At 39.3% G+C, this 19,190-nt stretch overlaps 2 protein-coding genes across 2 annotated transcripts; one reads left to right on the top strand and one right to left on the bottom strand.

The window, feature by feature from the left end:
• The first annotated feature begins 9,143 nt into the window (after positions 1-9,143).
• On the top strand, positions 9,144-14,044 carry LOC108675254. Its single transcript, XM_018163248.2, has 6 exons — positions 9,144-9,228; positions 9,938-10,105; positions 10,959-11,068; positions 11,989-12,106; positions 12,653-12,813; positions 13,289-14,044. Exons 2-6 carry the CDS (start codon positions 10,024-10,026, stop codon positions 13,472-13,474), a joined length of 657 nt encoding a protein of 218 aa, XP_018018737.1. The 5' UTR covers positions 9,144-9,228; positions 9,938-10,023; the 3' UTR covers positions 13,475-14,044.
• Positions 13,828-17,797, bottom strand: LOC108675255 (inosine triphosphate pyrophosphatase-like). Its single transcript, XM_018163249.2, has 4 exons — positions 17,480-17,797; positions 16,571-16,836; positions 15,844-15,951; positions 13,828-14,725 (listed from the first exon to the last, which is right to left on the bottom strand). The coding sequence occupies exons 1-4, from the start codon at positions 17,566-17,568 to the stop codon at positions 14,547-14,549; spliced, it is 642 nt and encodes a 213-aa protein (XP_018018738.1). The 5' UTR covers positions 17,569-17,797; the 3' UTR covers positions 13,828-14,546.
• Between the last annotated feature and the right edge of the window lie 1,393 nt (positions 17,798-19,190).

Raw genomic sequence — 19,190 nt, 5'->3', positions numbered from 1 at the left:
TTACAGAGAATGTACGAACGGTTGCGTTTACAAGTGCCTACTGTAATCACACATGAAAAGCATCCCAGTTCTTATTAAAACTGGGATTTAGATAACTGGGATTTCTCATGAGAACTAGACTGCATTTAGGATGCAACCTTAATTATCAGAATAACAAATCGACGCGCGTGCACACATTTTCCGTTCAGAGTCTGCTGGCGCACTCCCCAATACTGGACATGAAGGAAACCGCAGGGCAACATGCAAGCCTGCAACGTAATTAAGGACACATACGCTGTTGCCAATTTAAGTATTATATGTAGCGTGATATGATACTATAATGATACTAATTTTAAATAGTTTATAAATGCTAAATCGTTAATAATCGCTCAGTGCTTGATATATAATTGCTCTATATTTAATAATTGATCCATACTTAATAATTGATCCATACTTAATAATTGATCCATGCTTAACTGCTCCATACTTGATAATTGCTCAACCGTTAACAATAAGCCAATAACCTAAGTTAATATTGTCTATCACAGTTTTTGACGCATAACGCAACGAGTCAGAAAATTTTTGCTGCTGTTTATAAATTCTTCATGCTGAAATAAACGACGCCTATGGATGATATTAATGAAAAGTATAATAATTAATTACAGATGGTGCACCAGCGAGTTAGTACTCGTTGACAAAATACTTTTGAACTCAGTTCAAGTGCTTGGTGAGAACTTATCAATTGATGAGTCTGCAACATACATTCTGACGCACCCGTGTCGTCAAAAAAGTTACTTCATTACTTCTTAATTAATGAGCTGCGATCTAAAGTGGAGACCTATATATATTAGAGATATACTGGGTGCTGCTACATTTGGTATACTGGGTGCTGCTGCTCTGGTATAGCTATATAATTAAAGCTATACTGGTACTGCTCTGGTATAGCGATATAACTAGACCTATTCTGGGTACTGCTCTGGTATAGCGATATAACTAGACCTATTCTGGGTACATGCTCTGGTATAGCGATATAACTAGACCTATTCTGGGTACATGCTCTGGTATAGCTAGCTATATAGCTAGAGCTATACTTGGTATTGTCCTGGTGTAGTTATATGCTATATGGGTACTGCTCTGGTATATTTCAACTAGACTTATGCTGGATGCTGATCTAGTATAGCTTTATAATAGAGCAGTAATAGATAAAGTTCCCGCGAAGCAACATATTACTAGTATGTGGAAATTTTGGTTGAAAATGTGCACTTTATTTTTTTGTAGTTTGCCGGCGATTTTACGAATCGTTATTTTATGAGGAAAAATTTCTACGAAATATTCATGGTCATCGACAATATACATCTAAAGTTGCAGGCCATTCTTTCTCGTAGCTCGCACATTAATCAGCTCGGCCAGCGTCGATGCGCCATCCATGAAGACGCTCCCTTGTCCGGCAGTGCAGTGCTAGCAGCGACTGTGATGAGTAGCTAAATATTGATAATCGTGTTTACTTTTGGACCAAGTGTTTTCAATATGAAATTTTCATGTATTTTATTTCTACACACAATACATGTGATCGATTATTCTCCTACCCGCTCAATTGGTCCGAAATTGAAGGTTATTTTGTATGTTTTTTTATGTTACTTTTGGTAATCTGAGCAAAGAAGTAATCCATGGGGCCATCTAATTATTTTTTCACCACAGACTCAGAACTATAGTCTAAATGCCGAGAAGCTGTCGCCCAGTGCGGATGCCTACCTGTGATGTGGTAAGCTTACGTAAGAAGTTGAATGTTAAATACATAGAGTTTTACTTAAATTCTTCTTAGGAAGTCAAATAAAACTAATCGATAATTTTATTCACGAACATTTGGAAAAAAATGAACAAAGGCGCCATCCGAAATTGTAAGTGATGTTGTCACCTTCTTCGTATGGTCAGCTCCTGCCTCTAAACCATCATAAGTCACTTGATTTAAAACGTGTATAGAGATTTTCAACTAGCTTGTTTTCAACCAACAAACTGTTGCCACCTAGTCTTTTGAACGCACATAGTATCTACATATACGAGAGAACACATGAGCTGTTTCAGGAACGGTTATCGGCTTACCTTTAATACAGATGTCTTCTCTGTAAACATGATATTTGTTTAAGCACTAAAAAGAAAGTAAAATCGAGATCTGGAAATTGATTGTTTGGTTTGCTTCTAACATAATTAGAAGTCCCCACCTTGGCGCGCAGTTATATTCTCTGTAAACTGACTATTGAACTACTCATGAAAAAGTAGCGTTTAACCTGCGTTAACCCTTACCACACGTCATTCTTACCGCACGTTAACCTTACAACACGTTAACCTTCTCTCACGTTAACCTCGCCACACGTTATTCTTACCACACGTTAGACCTTACCACACGTTATTCTTACCGCACGTTAACCTTACCACACGTTAACCTTCTCTCGCGGTAAACTTATTTCACGTTAACCTCATCACACGTTAACCTTACCACACGTTTTCCTTCCCACACGTTAAACCTAATCACACGTTTTCCTTACCACACGTTAAACCTAACCACACGTTAAGGCTTACCACACGTTAAACCTACTCACTCGTAAGACTTACCACACGTTTTCCTTACCACACGTTAAACCTTACCACACGTTTTCCTTACCACACGTTAATCTTCTCTCACGTTAACCTTACCACACGTTAACCTTAACACACGCTAACCTTACCACACGTTAACCTTAACACACGTTTTCCTTACCACACGTTAACCTTAACACACGTTAACCTTACCACACGTTAACCTTAACACACGTCCTTACCACACGTTAAGGCTTACCACTCGTTTTCCTTACCACACGTTTTCCTTACCACACGTTTTCCTTACCACACGTTTTCCTTACCACACGTTTTCCTAACCACACGTTTTCCCAACCACACGTTTTCCCAACCACACGTTTTCCCAACCACACGTCAAGCGTTTTACGGTTTATTGTCTAGAAGGGCAGTTACGCCAAAAATTGAACTTTGAAACAAAAATCTTAATCACACGTTAACCCTTACAAATCTTAGACCAATATAATAGACCATAACCTTAGCCACACGTTAACCCTTACAAATATAAGACCAATATGGCATTTTCATGTTTACCATGCATTACCTTTTGGTTACGGGTTCCTTGGCGAACATTTCGAGAGTGAATAGGGATGATGCTGAAGCGATGAAGCAGTTGTTTGTTGCTGTCGTGCGCCCGAACCTTGAGTTTGGAAACGTTGTGTGGTCACCGAAACTTGAAAAGGACAAAAATTTAATAGAGGTGCTCAAAGACGTGCAACAAGGATAATTCCGGGCTTGAAAGGCAAGTCCTATGAGGAAAGATTAAAGATTATGAAGCTTCCAAGCCTCAGTTATCGACGTCTGCGTGGGGACCTCATTGAAGTATACAAGCTGTCTCTTATACACATCTAGNTCCGAGTATGAACGCCTTCAAGAACAGACTAGACGAAGCTATGCAGGAGCATATGTTCAGTCTTAAAATGCCCAGCAAATTACGGACCAGGCAATAAGTCTAGCAGCTATCTCAATCAATCGTCAGTTATTGAAAGGTCGGGTTCCAATTAAGGCCGGATCCCTTGTGAATCAAATCACGAAAAATTCAAGAATCGGCAATAGGCCATGGGCCTATTTCTTCAATGCCGACACTTCTATTCTATTCTAATAACGCCGTTTATGATTAACTTTAATTCGATTACTGCTACCACATTAAAAAAATTGCGAAAATCCCTGCACTGGGGTGTCGAAACTTTTGACTAACTTAATTTAATTCATGATAATTACATTTTATTAACCCGATTTATTAGCATGACACGAGAGTGAAGAAGTTAAATGACGGAAATACAGCAGCGTGTACTTTAATTTTCCTTTGAGTAGATAGATTTGAATTTTCCTGTGTGATATACTGGCTATTCTTTGGACGACCGGAGTAACCCGGTGGTCCACTACCGTGGTAAAAAAAAAATTCGAATTTCCGTGCAATGTCATGTGAAGTGTACTTGTAGCAGCGATAGTTGCAACACTGCACCATGCCTCGGGATGGTGCGTGGGCAGGCAGGCAGGTGTGATGTGTAGTGTACTTGTAGCAGCGATAGTTGCAACACTGCACCATGCCTCGGGATGGTGCGTGGGCTGCAGGCAAGTGTGATGTAAAGTGTACTTGTAGTAGCGATAGTTGCAACACTGCACCATGCCTCGGGATGGTGCGTGGGCAGGCAGGCAGGCAGGCTTGGTATCGACCTCGTACCGCAGCCGCGATGTAGCGAACGGATTTCAAGATGCCCTGCCACTGAGCCAGCCTCACATTGCGGGGGATTACGAACAACGTGATGCATTTCAAATCGTCTAGATTGTATGCTTGCATTACAATGATCGCATTTTCAGGTTTTGAATTGTCATCTATAAAAGTTAGCTTATCATAATGCACGGATTGAATGGATAATTTTAACATATTTTAGTATATATTTGAAAATTTATCTGTTTTTTTTTCCCAGGTCATGTGCCAAACAAATCTAATTTTTTCAAATGCTTAACTGTAATGATTTTCAGCTTCAGGAATTTTGGAGCAGATGTTCTGGCAACATCAACCAATGTATTCATTGGAAGGACCTGTCTTACGGTTTGGTCATTCGTTGAACCCTACTTACGCTTGTGTTCTTGCTCTTGGTAAGCGTCTAGGTTCTCTAATTTGTAATAGAATAACTGAGAATATGTTTTGAATTATATTTGTACCTAATCAGTGAAATGCGTGTTTATATGTAGGAGAACTTCCCTCTTCTGTTCTGCTGTTCTACTTAATAAACTTGGAACCTGGACAAATCCTATTAAACCAAACACCCATCGGAAGTTACCGTCAATGAATCAATAAACTCGTCCGTTTGAACCTGAACCAATAGAAACATTACAATGGTGGCCAGTATGATTGTGGAATACTTAGACGAAGAGCTCAGTGTTCCTGCGTTTTGACTGTTAAGTGTTGAGATAAACTTGAGTCATCTTCTAAATTCCAGTTCGAGAAAAATGAACTTACTTATCATCTTATGAGCAATGCACGAGTCAATGTTCATTCGTGACGGAAAGGAATGAGGTCTCAGTGACTGCACATTGTTGAAGTATGTGACAGAGGGATTCAGGAGGGAAGAAGAGCTTTTAGAAAAGGAAGAGCAGCGAAGGAAAGAAGAGGCTGATCGAGAAGAAAGACTTCTTGCACGAGAAGAGAAGAAAAGAGAACGCGAACTGCGAATGGCGGAACTCGAGATGGAGAGGACGCGAATTGAAGCAAGCGTGCCGTACCAGATTTCGGTACATTCGAGGACTGACATTAAATTGAATCCTTTCAAGGAAGGAGAAGATGAAGCGGTGTTTTTGAGAACTTTTGAGAGAGTTAAGGAGCTGGTCGGAAAGTGTTGCTATTCCTGCATTGATGAACGGTTTTGCCAATTCTAAGGTTGGGGAGTTTTTGAATACATTGCAACCTGTGTTACCATATATGTTGAGGTAGGAGACCTAATTGTGCAGAGTTTTGACTTGACTATATACGATTACCAGCGGCGATTTCATGGTGCTCGTCAAGCAGAGGAATCATTTCCTCAGTTCATTTTGTATCTCGAAGAAAATCTTTTTAAAGATGCAGTTACAAAAGTTACAAGAGTTAGTGATTAAAGATCAATTGAGGCTTTGTGTAGATAAAGGTTTCTCAGAATTTTTGAAGGGGAGAAATATCTTTCAGATTGTCTTAGATGAAGTTATTAAAATTGCTGACAATTATCAGGCTATTCACGGTAAGCAATCGAGCAAGTTGAAGACGAGTTACTATTCAAATGTTACTCTGACTGATCATTCTTCTGGTGAGCGTTAGTTCAGCTAAATCGTGTTCAGGGCGTGGGAACAGATACAGATCAGCAGAGCTGAAAGGTGGTATCACTATTCATGCCGTTAAATGTTACAAATGTGGAGGACCAGGGCAGTAAATGTGACAGTAGCACATTCGAGTGAAATGTTGCAAAGTAACTATGTTACTATGTAACATATCCTATCCAATTATATGACTGTGAATTGTGAATTGATACCATATTACGTGAATGTAAGATGTAACAATGTCACTAATTTCAACTCGTTACTAAGTTGCATTTTATTCAAAACCGACAATGCTTTTCACAATGACCAACTTGAAGATAAACGTCTATGATCTGCACTTCTGGTGCTAGTTATGGCTGCGCTCGCTAGCATCTTCTGCTAAATAAACAAACTTCTATGGGTCACTTCATTATTTATTTGCTCCGTTCGTGCTTTAGGAAATTGTAAACTTTATTCACACTTTCTCTGGCATTTAGGTTTCTGGTGCCTGTCCGCAAATCTATTGATCAGTGAAGATTATTATTGGGATTGTCAAAGAGGTTTAGAATATTTATAGTAAACGTTTTAACTCAGAGATTTTAACTGAGGTCGAGCCAAATGAGTTAAATTGTTTTGACTAAAATTTAAAAAGTTTACTTGATATTCTGATTCATTAATTCAATCAAATTCTTCCAGAAATTACGTTACTAATATTACTGAGCTTATTCTTCAGTTAAGACAGACAAATTCATGATCGTGTCAATAACTTTCAATGTAACTTCTTATGAATATTTGTAATCACGAATCTTGATTTCTTCCTGATACTCAAAGAAAGTAAGCAATCATTTGGATCAAATCCACCCCAGACGTCTTTTCACTGAGTATTGGTGTTGCCTACAGTCGAGCTGAATCGGCTCTAGTTCTTTTTACTTTGATCTCCCGGTCATTAAATAATACCACACAATGACACAAACAAATGAAATGCGGACAGAAAATGCGTGACCCTTCAATGAGGCCCTTGTTTTATCTCAAACGCGATTGGAAGAATGACGACGCTCGCGACATCACATTGGTATTATACATGGTTGAACTATATAAGGTTGACTCACTAGAACATCCGTCTTTCAGTTCAGCTTTCTTGTTACGTCATGTAGATCGACAAACGTATCAAACCCGTCATTCCCATAACAGATTGGTTGACTGGTTGGATCGTATTTCGGTGATTAGTTAATGCCCGTGACGTCACTGAGATCAGTGACGTCACATGCGAACAACAAACCACATCTGCAAGAATGAGCTTCTCATGAGTCAACCTAATGGTTGAACTAGTATAAGGTTGACCCATCAGAAGCCCATTTTTGCGGATGTAGTTCGTTGTTCACCTGTGACGTCACTGATCTCAGTGACGTCATGGGCATTGACCAATCACCGAAATGTGATCAAACCAGTCAACCAATCCGTCATGGGAATGACGGGTTTGTTTACGTTTCTCGATCTGCGTGCCGTAACAAGAAAGCTGAACTGAAAGACGGAACTTCTCGTGGGTCAACCGTATATAGTTTAACCATGGGTCAACTTTATACTAGTTCAACCATTATATTATTAACGTATGCATTTTTTTACATTTCATCGTGATTTGGTCAAACGGGCGAAGTTATTGCGCATGCGCATAACGTGCGGTTTTGCGTTGTAGTCCACATATGTCGAGCTCTGTCAATTGGGTTTGGTTAACACAGAACACTAAACACGAGCAGGAAAGCTATCAACAAACTTTTCCATGATTGATTCATTTGAAATTATATACTATACGTATCAAAATATTTGCATTAAAATATTGTATATTCACATATTCAGTGATATAGACGGATTCATTACAATCGATATGTTGGTGATAATATCATCTATGACCACAATAGCTGAAAGTTCAACCCCCTCCCCCATTGATAATGTAAAAATTTCATTATTCAATGCCTAATTAGCAATTACAAATCGAATAAAATTATTCTTTCTGGGATGTAGTAAAACTGATATTTTAGTACTTATATCATTAGTCTGCTTATATCGCAAGTTCACAAGGAATTTAAAAGCAAAGAAAACGCCAAGAAAATTCACCATATCGATATTGAAAACGTCGTTTTCAATATCGATATGGTGAATTTTCTTGGCGTTTTCTTTGCTTTTAAATTCCTTGATATTTTAGTCTTATCGAAAATTTGTATGCACAAGTAAACTTATTTGAAATACTAATTTGAAATACTGATTGCCCTAATAATAAATACTAGAAAATGTTTGCCGTTGCTGATTAATGATAAGGTTGTTCCTGTTGCAGATCCTCAGTCCTCACTAAGTATCTGAGTCCTCACACACCGTTTACTTCCCGCCAAGGTAGGCTGAATGACGATAATCCATTCCGATAAATTGTTCAGGTTTTGAATAACAGCACGTTTGCTCCTTCTCAGAATTTTCAATACGTAAATAAACAAAATGCCGAACATCTGTAATCTGTATGTCCGCCGGCCTGCAACCGTAGTTACCATCATAAACCTCATATTCTGCCTTTAGAAGTCGAGTAGTTTTAGAGTTTCAGTATTAGTATTCCACAAACAAATAAATTTTATATTTCTTGTGGATAGTAGATCCAATGTTCGTAAAGGAATGCATGCTAAAAGTAGGGGAAACGTTCAGCTATTTCTAGTTGTATGTCTTAACATTAACTCAAATCACTAAATATCGAGTTCATCGTTCATCCGGCAGCCATATAGGTATTGCATACACGTCGCGAGAACGCAGAAGTTTCCAGAATTTGTTTATGCTTTTTCTCACTTTATTTATTTTTAATTTCAAACTGTAACGCAATTAAACAAATCTGGTGGTTGCTTAACTTCTGATAAAGCGGTTTGAAATTGAACTTCTATCATTTAAATATAAAGTCAGTCACTTGATTTTTGTTAAGCCTGAGTCGTGTGGTTTTGAAGTTTCTACTCTAGTCTTTGATGCGTCAGTTACGGTTAGTGACTCAGTGTACCATGTAAATATAAAATGGAAGTAGGTACGTGAGTACATTAGCATAGCCTGCTCAGGCAGAATTCGTCTCTTGTTACATAATGTTTGGTGTTGTCTTAAAAAATACTATATTCAGCGTAATTTTATCCGATATCTATCATATTGATCATAAATTGTTTTGGTCAATTTAATTTACCGGAGAAAGCCGTAGCAGTGGCACAGTCTACGCTTCTTGGCAGTCCGTGCAGTGTGTTTACTATAGCGTCAATTGCACATAAAACGTCACTGTACTGAGTGTACTCCCTATACCCACCGCAGCGGAGCTGTCCTATGTGACTAGGAGTTCACTCCAGCAAATAATAGGTAAATGAATATTTGAATAAATTAATATGTAAGTATTTATCATATTAGGTTCACTGGAGTCATTGAGATTTGATAGGTAATTAAATTATTCCAACTCCGCAATGCTATGTTTTCTTTTCTAACTTGTTTGTTTAATTTTGATTCGTTAAGACTCTAGCGAGCGCCGTCAATCTCAATGACACTAACTTCGCCACGGCACTTGAGTCGCCAGACTTCAAGAGAAACGATCTATTTTGTTTACAGAACTGAGCCTGAGCCACAACTTAATAACGTGATTTAAAAAGCTCCTTAGTTATTGAGGGGGCAATCGAACCCAAAAGTAACAATTCTGACCGGTATCAAAAGGTTTTTATTGACGAGCAGTGTGGTAAGTTAGTACCGTACCGTATCTGCTTAGTGACGACTTAGTGTCATTGACAGTAATCCTTGGCAGAAAATAAAAAAAAAAACAATATCTTCAGTGGTGAATTTTCAATATGACACGTTTGCAAACAAATTGAACCAGAAGTTATTATGATATTTTTAAAATTTTAATAACACTTGTGTTGTATTTTGTAAGTAATTTAACGTTACTCAAGGGACAGGATCCAACGAACCATATTGTTGCGCTTCGGTCTAACGTGAATTTTGTATATTATCTCGTTACAGTACTAACTAAAGTCCGCTGTGTTGTGAAGCCAATAAATAACTGCAGTGATGAACCGTAAAGGTGGTAAGCTGAACAGCGTGTGCAGTCTGGCCGACTTGGACACCTCGCTGAGTTGGTCGCGGCTATGGCAAGTGGAGGCGCGCGGCATGAAAACCTCACGCCGCGTCACCTGGAAGCCTACTGACGCCTCCTGCCTGCAACAACCCCCGCTGCCGCGGCCTAATGCTGGTACCAACTTCAGACGAATTAACGATTATTGATATGAATTAGTAAATACTCATGCTGATTCTTTTAAGAAACTTTTTTAAAGCCAGCTATTAAAATTCTGAAAATCTCATGATTGCTTTCTAAGGAGTTCATTAGTTGAATATCTTTGACATAACTAAAGGTTTATATACTAAATCGGCTCAAAAGTCTTCAGTCGGATCTGTCTTCCACATAAATATATCAATGGCCATGTTACTTTGTTTGTAAATTATTGGAGAACGTTATCATTTTAATTATGATATTGAATCATAATATTAGAATTGCCGGTCGGTTTTTTAAAGTCTTGCAGTAGTCTTAACTGGATCATTTAAATTAATAAGATCACTGAAAGTTTTTGCCGGAAACTGAGGCTCGAAGCATGAAGTATCAGCAACAAGAAATGTTTCTTTGGTTTTGCTTTAGTTTGAGAGCTCCTCGTGTGCAAAAATTGGAGGACTCCCAGGATGCCTATTTAACGTTCTTTTAATCATCCCTATCACTTTAACATCCACAAACCCTTAGCTCAAATTAACCTTAAAATCATTAACATACGTTGATACTCGTTTTATCGTATTAAAGCTTTAATTCCTTCATGCTCTAGATTAATTAACTTGATATATTACACATTTCTTACGAGAAGACCGCGCCACCGCTGTAATATCAGTGGGCGTGGGGCATACACGATTACAGAAATGTGAATGGGTCAAATTGTACAATTAGTGACTTCTCTGCTGCGTGTAGCACTGATACGTCCTTTTGTGAAAAAAAAATGCACCAAGATGACACACACACGGACAAGAAGTGCATCGCTAGTCTCTTAATTGTGTGAGTGCAGGCTGGGGACGGCTGTATCGTGGCCACCACATCAACGTCTGCAACAACGCGACGCAACATCTCCTGCAGGAGCGATGCGTCGACAACATCCGCTGTGCTACGCTCTTGAAGGTATCAAGCTCCTACATCACATATTGAAACATCTTATATTCTATGCCTCAGTCTTGTGAGCCTGATGCTATTTCATTGGTCATTGTTAAGAGCTAGACGAATGTTTTCATGGCATAATTAGAATGCATAAGGAAGTATGTTCAATGTAAAACATACCGTAGTTAGAAAAGAAATCCCGATATTTCTTCGTCTATCGTCGGATACGTATTTATAATGTCTGACATTTTGGCCCACTTCGATGCACCTTCAACGCTGTTTATTAGAAGCAATTCATGTCTTGTCATGTTCGTAACTATTTCTGTTTTTGTGTCAGCTATGATTAGAACATTTTGGCTTGTGGCCGATATTCAAACAAGTGGCCACATTTCCTATTTAGACCAGAATTTTTACTACCAGTTGCGAGTCTCGAAGCCTCAACTCGCTGCTCCAATCTTGGTGATCTTAACCACTCAGCCTCCGGTTTTCTTACTTTTGTTCTTGTTAAGGTTTATTACACATCACGATATTCGATACCTATTCGTCTAATTAACGTAAAGAAAATCATATTCCGATGGAATATGATATTCGTCATATTTCGTCGTTCGCCAGCTCCATCGTCAGTTCATCGTCAGAACTGACGATGGAGCTGGACTCCGAAACGTTTTCATTCTTAAGAAATAGTTAATATTCTGGCCGTGTTCTTTGCTTTTAAATTTCTACTCAGAAAGTTTTATGAGTAAATCAATAATTATTATTAGTTATTTAAGATGTGGGAACAATATTGCCATTTCTCGTATTCTGTTTGAAGCGCTTTAGAGATTGAGAGTGCATATTAAGTTTCTATCGTGAGAAATTCCTGTCACTAAAGAACAACAAAGTTTTTCTGTAGTTTTTTTTTGAACTACGTACAAAAAAAAATAATAATTTTCGATCGGTTTCAGGTGTTACTCGGGATGCTGAACAGCGGCGAGGGCGGCCGCGTCTTCTTTGGCGTCTCGGAAGGCGGCGTCGTTGAGGGCATCAGCATGACGCAGCAGCAGCGCGACTGCCTCATGCTTGGTGTGTTGTGCCATGTTGCTGCCTCATGCTGGGTATGTTGTGCCGTCTTCTTGCTTTATCTTTGGTATGTTGTAACATGTTGTTGCCTCATGTTGAGTATGTTGTGCCGTATTGCTGTCTCATGCTTGGTGTGCGTTTGGCTAGCGTCAGCCGATCTTGCCCAAGGCGCTCGTTCTGACCAAATTGGACTACTGTACTGCCACACTCTGTGGACTTCCCACCACGGCATTGAATGAACTGCAATCCGCAATGAATGTTTCTTCCCGACTCATGTGAAATAAGCGAAAATCTAACCGTGTGACGCTGATATTGCGCGATCTTCACTGGCTGCACAATTGCGCTGCTGGCTATGCTATTTGTGTTGTGCCACGCTACGTTGACCGCCCGACATTACATAGATTGCTTCATGTGAGTTTATCGTCACCGTCACAATAAACACAAACCTGGTTAGTCAGGTGAACACTTGTACTGCTTTGGCTTACTCCATAATGAATCCGTTTTGAAGTCGCTCGTTGAACGCATATTTATTGTATATCCGTCCACTAGGAGTATCGCAGTGCGTGGGCGAGATAAGACCGCTGGTGCTGCCGTGTGACGAGCTGGTGCAGTTCATCCCAGTGCTGCTCACTCAGCATGGCAGTGCTGAGGAGCCTCAACCTGCCGCCGCCAACCTACAGCCAACCGATCGCTACGTTGTCATCATTACGGTGCATACTCGAGAAATGTCTCTAGCGAAATAACGCAATGCAACTGTGATTAATTAATCTCGACGTAAATTCTTCGGTAGCATTTTTTTGGGGGTCTCACTATTAAATCGGCCAATTGGGCTCTCAAATTTTGCAGGATAGTGAATATAATAAAGAATTAATAGGTTCTTAATCCTTACCGGTTTGCATAGATGCAATTTCATGTACATTTCGATCGATTGTAACGTTGAAAAATTATGCAGTATACCAAGGATTAAATAATTTGATTTTGTCGCTTCAGGTGAGGCCTAAGTGAGCAATAGTGTATTTTTTCGTAAATGAGAAAATGCGCTAAATTGTACAGGCTCTCAAATGACCTAATTATGTCAGGACATGGCTCATTATAATATGTACAGGCTCTCAAATGACTTGATTATGTCAGGGCAGGCCACATTATAATATGTAGATGATATTTATAATGACTTGATTATGTCAGGTGAGACCGCGCGCAGGAGTGGTGTACCGCAGCCGCGACAGCGACGACGTTATCCTGCGGCAGGGCGCGAGCAACGTCACTCTGCAGGGCCTTCCTCTCGCCGCGCTCCTGCAGCGCGAACAAGAACTCAACCTCCAGCAGCTGCAGAACATAACTGACGAGAAACTTAGCTTGATCTTGCTTTAATTTTGATGTGGTCTTGAATGGTAACTGATGAAAGGTTTTTCTGCGAAATGTTTCAAAGCAGGACGATCTCAAAATTATACATACGAATTCATTCCTAAAATGCTGCTGAATGAGCATTCATCAAACATGGGTTGCGACTTTCATTCAATCGATGTTAATATGCTCCAATTATGGCACTATTTGCAATTGAACTATTCACTATCCAACCAAGTATTGTTTGTAACATAATTATAAGTGATAAGTCGTATATATCATATGAGCTAGAACTCGTCAATTCTATTGCAGTCGAATATACAGGTCAAGAAAAATGCGGACTATAGCGAACGCTTGGTTGTAAATGATGCTTCAAGATATCAACTTCGATCATTATATTTATCACAGGTGCGCTTATTTGTGCCTTGTTTGAAAACATGTAAATTAACTAAATCACTTCAAATGGAATAAATCAAAAACACCGTCATATGCACTCTTACCCTGACCAGCTGATGATCTCAAACAACGACTTATAAAACGTTGTGAAATAACAATACTTGTAATAGTTACATCGAAATTAACAAAATAAAAATATCAATACTGAAATTTGATAATCCGAGCTCAGAAAAATGTATTCTGAGTTTGGAAATTATGTTATTTTATAATTTAGCAGAACTATGACCAACAATTACAATTAGAGAAATTTTACCTCACAACCATACGTTTTCGAAGAAATGGAGTAAAATCAGATTATTTCTTGTTTCGCGGTCCCACAAGTCTTAACACGCATACTTAACTCGATATCTACTTCAAGTGATGAAAATATCTAACGAAACAGGAATTTATATAACAAGCTGATTATTGTTCGATTAATCCTGGAACACCGAACTGAGATCATCGTGAAGAGTGCAGCACCCTGCAGCGTCAGTGCGCAGGTCGTCGTGCAGCATCAGTGTGCAGATCGTCCTGCAGCATCAGTGTGCAGGTCGTCCTGCAGCATCAGTGTGCAGGTCGTCCTGCAGCATCAGTGTGCAGGTCGTCCTGCAGCATCAGTGCGCAGGTCGTCGTGCAGCATCAGTGCGCAGGTCGTCCTGCAGCATCAGTGCGCAGGTCGTCCTGCAGCATCAGTGTGCAGGTCGTCCTGCAGCAGGTCAGCTCGTAGACGCGTCAGGCCCTCGTCTGCAGCGAAGTATTCCTTTAGGGCGTTAAGCGCGCGGCGTCGGTGCGAGATGCCGTTCTTCGTCTCTGCGCTCATCTCAGCGAAAGTCTCGGTAAATCCTGTAAACCGAATGAGATAAGTATTAAGATCAGTGGGTTGCTTTAATTGCAAATTTACCAGGAATTTAAAAGCAAAGAAAATAGCCAAATAGTTCATCATTTCTTATAAGAGAAAACGTTTCGGAGTCAAGCTCGATCGTCAGTTCAAAACCTAGACCTGACGATGGCGATCAAGCTTTCTCGGACCTCATTAATTGATGCAGTTTGTTCTTTACTAGAATTTATTCAGTTAAGAATTTTTAATATTTTCGATCCATACCATTGTATGATTTTTTCCCCAAATTTGGATGAAAAACGTTTAGACGGTTTGTGTTTCACATTCATGATCAATCTTTGACGGTTGATTTTAATTCGCCCGAAAATTCTTTTTAATGTACGGAAACGTTTTTTGATACGCTTGGATACTATAAATCGCGTAAAACAACGCTTACTACGCGATGCTATTTAATATAGAGCAAGTATCCCTCACCTCGCAGCTTACCCAACGAAAGCACAAAATTCGAAAGTAACATGAGCCATCCATTGCACAGAAGAAACCTTCATGTGGATTAGAACACAAATCCCTTCGCATTTATTTTCCCTGATTTAATCGGAAATAACTCCAGGAAATAATTTGCAGGCCAATGTCTTATAGAAATTCCAGCTCTCGTTGTATGAATAATTTCGACTGGCGAAAAATAATCTAAAGTACCTTGCAAAATCATTTAAAACTTACATTCCTAATCTTCACCGTGACCAATCAAGTTTGGGATAAAGTTTTTAATATGCAAGTGAAAGAAAGCGAGAGCTGCATGAGCACGAGCAAGGTTAATTGAACTTCCATCTTAGAAGAAAGAGCGAATTTTTTGCAACATGCGTTTATAGTTGAGATAGCAAGACAGAATATCCATTTCAAAATTTATAGTTTCCTTAGTATTTGTTTGGGACGTAGCAGTCCCAGGCCACGATGGATCACCGCCTCAATAGGATAGGCTTCTTAAAATATTCATAGTATATTCATTTCAAAATAATTGTTATCTTTATGAAAATAGTTAGAAGAAAAAGGTCTCAATTCATAGTATATTCATTTCAAAATAATTGTTATCTTTATGAAAATAGTTATAAGAAAAAGGTCTCACCGTCGGGCTGGAAGCAAGGGTCCCAACCGAAGCGTGTCTCCCCGCGGGGAGCGACGATGGCGCCTGGCACGCGTCCGTGGAAGAGCAGCACCTCCGCGTCATCTGAGCCTGAGCACGCCATGAAATATCAAAATCCATACAATTGGGATGGATTATAAATAAAAGAAAATGAAATGTGATGTGAAATAATGTAGCTACTGCAAGTGCAATAGCTACAAATAATATAGTTATTGCAGGTGCAATATAGTTATTGCAAGTTCTGCCAAAGCGTATTCCAGACGTTAACTCGGGCAACGAGAGGGCTCATTAAAAGTAAGTCTTGTCTCAATTTATTTGAAAAAAGTATGAACTATAAACAAAACGTGGCAAACAAATATCTAAACAATCCGATTGAATGCCAGGAAATCAGAAATCTGTAAGAAGGGAACCGAACAAAATATAAATTTTATCTTATTTTGCAGTGGACAATAATCTGAGAGCACCGTCCACTTGGACTGAAGTCATCCAGCACAAGTTTGACAATTAATATATAACATTACTCGAAAATAAATAATCTAATTTATTTAGGATAGATACATTATTTTAATAAATGGCTCTTATTACAGATATTGTACTGATTCACTAAAATTCAAGCTGCAACTAAGACTTATTTAAATGCGTAAAATCCGTAAAGAAAAGGAGGTATTTACACTCAGCAGAACCAACTTCAACGCAAGTTCTTTCTCACCGGACGAGTACGCAAATGTGCACTGAGCAACAGCACTCTTGTCATCAAAGCCAGCCAGGAGCTTGTAGAGGCCGTCGGGGCCAAGTTTCTCCAAGAACCACTTGATGTAAGGCCCCGGCAGCCCCCCCAGGGCGTTGAAACACAGGCAAGTGTCCTCAATAACGACAGGAGCTTTGACGTGCTGCGCTGCAGCTCTGCACTTCTGACGCGTCACTTCGTCCGCGTCGCCTTGGTACTCAGGCAGGTCCACTCCCAGGCTCCGGATGCTGCGATACAAGATTTTAAAGTAATTCGCCTATCTTATTTGAGTTGTTAGTTCAGTGGCAATAATTGCTGGCGCTTTCCGGTCGCCTTGGTATTCAGGCAGGTCCACTCCCAGGCTCCGGATGCTGTGATACAAGATATTGAATAATACACCTAGCTTGTTTGAGTTGTTAGTTCGTTAGTTCAGTGGCCATATTTGCTGGCGCTTCAGGTCGAGCTTTTTCGCGCCGAATGTCACGATGAGTTATTTGAGTACACATTGACAATCGTCGATATGGCCGATCAAATAGAAGATCATTGGAAGACCACAATTTCTTTCTAATATAGATTAGCGTATTGACTCAAAAAGGCTTCTCATCATAACTCGAGCGCTGACTTCCATTTCTATTGAGAGTTACTAGCTAACCAATTAAACTTATTTGTCTTGGGTAGCCGTCGATGCCGTTGCCAAAAAGTGAGAATTCAAAAAAGTGTAAAAAAAAAGTAAGCACTTTAGAGTGCTCTGAATACAGTCAGGTATACAGAGCACTAATTAGCAGGCGATGTATCAGCTAAATAATTATTTATTTTCAATTTTAAAATTAATTCTAACATCTCAATAAATGAAACCAGAGAAGAAACTTTCAAAAGCACAATTATATTCACCTGACAGGGAAGCTGTCCCCGAGTATGGCCACCACTTCCTGGAGCTTCTTGGCGTTGCCGGTGACGAACGTTAGTGATTTTGAACTCATTATTATTACCTTCAAAATCGATTCAAAAAGCGCCAACTTACGAGTGAAAGTCTAAATAAATAATGTCGTTCATAAAAAAATAATGGCGTCCTTTATTCAAAGCTTTACTTCCTTCAAAATAAAGTTATTCCTGTCGGTAATTCAACGTAGATACAGATACCTCGATTTCCACTGCGAGGACTTTTAAACGTTCAGTTCTGAACATTAAACAAGGAGGATCTGAACTTGAGTTATGAATAACGAAAATACGAAAGCTTACCGATCAGTAATGCTTCGATGGCCGGTAGTACTCGTTAGTGTTCGAGTTTTTTTTGGAAATGAGAAAACAGCAAAGCAAACTCAGAGATATTAGGTAGTTCACTATTTTGAACTCCTCCCGTAATATATCACTATTTACTGGTAAGGAGTACTCACAACCGAATTTGATCAAAGAAAATAATAGTAAAAATTAGATCTGCGTACAACCTCAAGTTATTTCAGACATACTATGCTCTGAGATAAGAAATAAAAGTCCTGAAATTAGTATGAATAGAAAAAAGCCATATAAGGCAAGTGAAGGGGCCAATTGTTTGAATGGAAGATGAAAAACCTAAGGGTTAGTTTTTTATGGAGCAGCTCCGGGACCGAGAGGGCGCCACAAGTCTCCTCATGACGGCATGGGGCTTTGTGCTGGACTTCAGCTCTTCTGGTCAAGACTGTCAAGTATTTGAAATTTGCCATTGAAAATATTTTCCCCCGTTGCCAAAAGACTAACAAAAAGATTTGAAAAAGACTTGCAAATATTATCAAAAGTGATAGCCAGTACAAAAGTCCCGTACTCTCGGGCAAACTGACAAAAATAGTCTTTTGATTTTACGACCTCTGCCTTCAAACCGTTTATTCTCACTCATAAGCAGCATGATGAGATAAACAGCATTACGAGTTACGTCAGCATTTTAGTTTGATTTAGAACGGCGACAACTCAGGCAGTGAATACTATCATTTATGAGTCCATCAAGGTACAAATTTTGCTGCCTCGTCTAAACCAATTCTGGACCAGAGAAGAACAATCAGAGCAATGGTCAGCACAATCTTTGTTGAAGCCCAGAACAGCCCCAGCCGCCCCCGTCGGTGCTACCAGTGCATTAGCCTTACAAGAACAATTCCAATAAGTTCAGTTTTGGATCAGAGTTCGATTGATTAGTTAGTGTGCATTTTTTTTAAACATGAAATCAAATGAAAGAAAAAGTTCAAGACCAAAATCGCAAAGTCATTAAATACTTCGTTCCAATTTTCCAACCGATAAAGATATAATCTCGAAACCAATTAAGGTAATCGGAATGAACTCACACGATTTCAATAAACGCGTACAATTTAGCGGTCTAATATCTTCGGTTGATGTCACAGCGCTGGTATTATTAAAAAATACGAGAACATAAATGTTGACGTATATATTATAAAATTCCCAAATGAAAATTTCAAAAAAATACGATGCAACACAATTGCTACCTACATAGAAAATGACTATTGGTAGTCGCAAAATGTTGCGCCATTGCGCAAGTTCCTTCACTTCAATGAATAATCGACACCGACACCGGGATGCTGGTCAAAATCATGGTTGAACTTTATAAGGTTGATCCATG

The sequence above is a fragment of the Hyalella azteca genome, unplaced genomic scaffold, assembly GCF_000764305.2.
Source record: "Hyalella azteca isolate HAZT.00-mixed unplaced genomic scaffold, Hazt_2.0.2 contig2100, whole genome shotgun sequence".
Lineage (NCBI taxonomy): Eukaryota > Metazoa > Arthropoda > Malacostraca > Amphipoda > Hyalellidae > Hyalella > Hyalella azteca.
The sequence above is the reverse complement of the archived record's forward strand: the minus strand, read 5'-3'. Positions and strand labels throughout refer to the sequence as shown.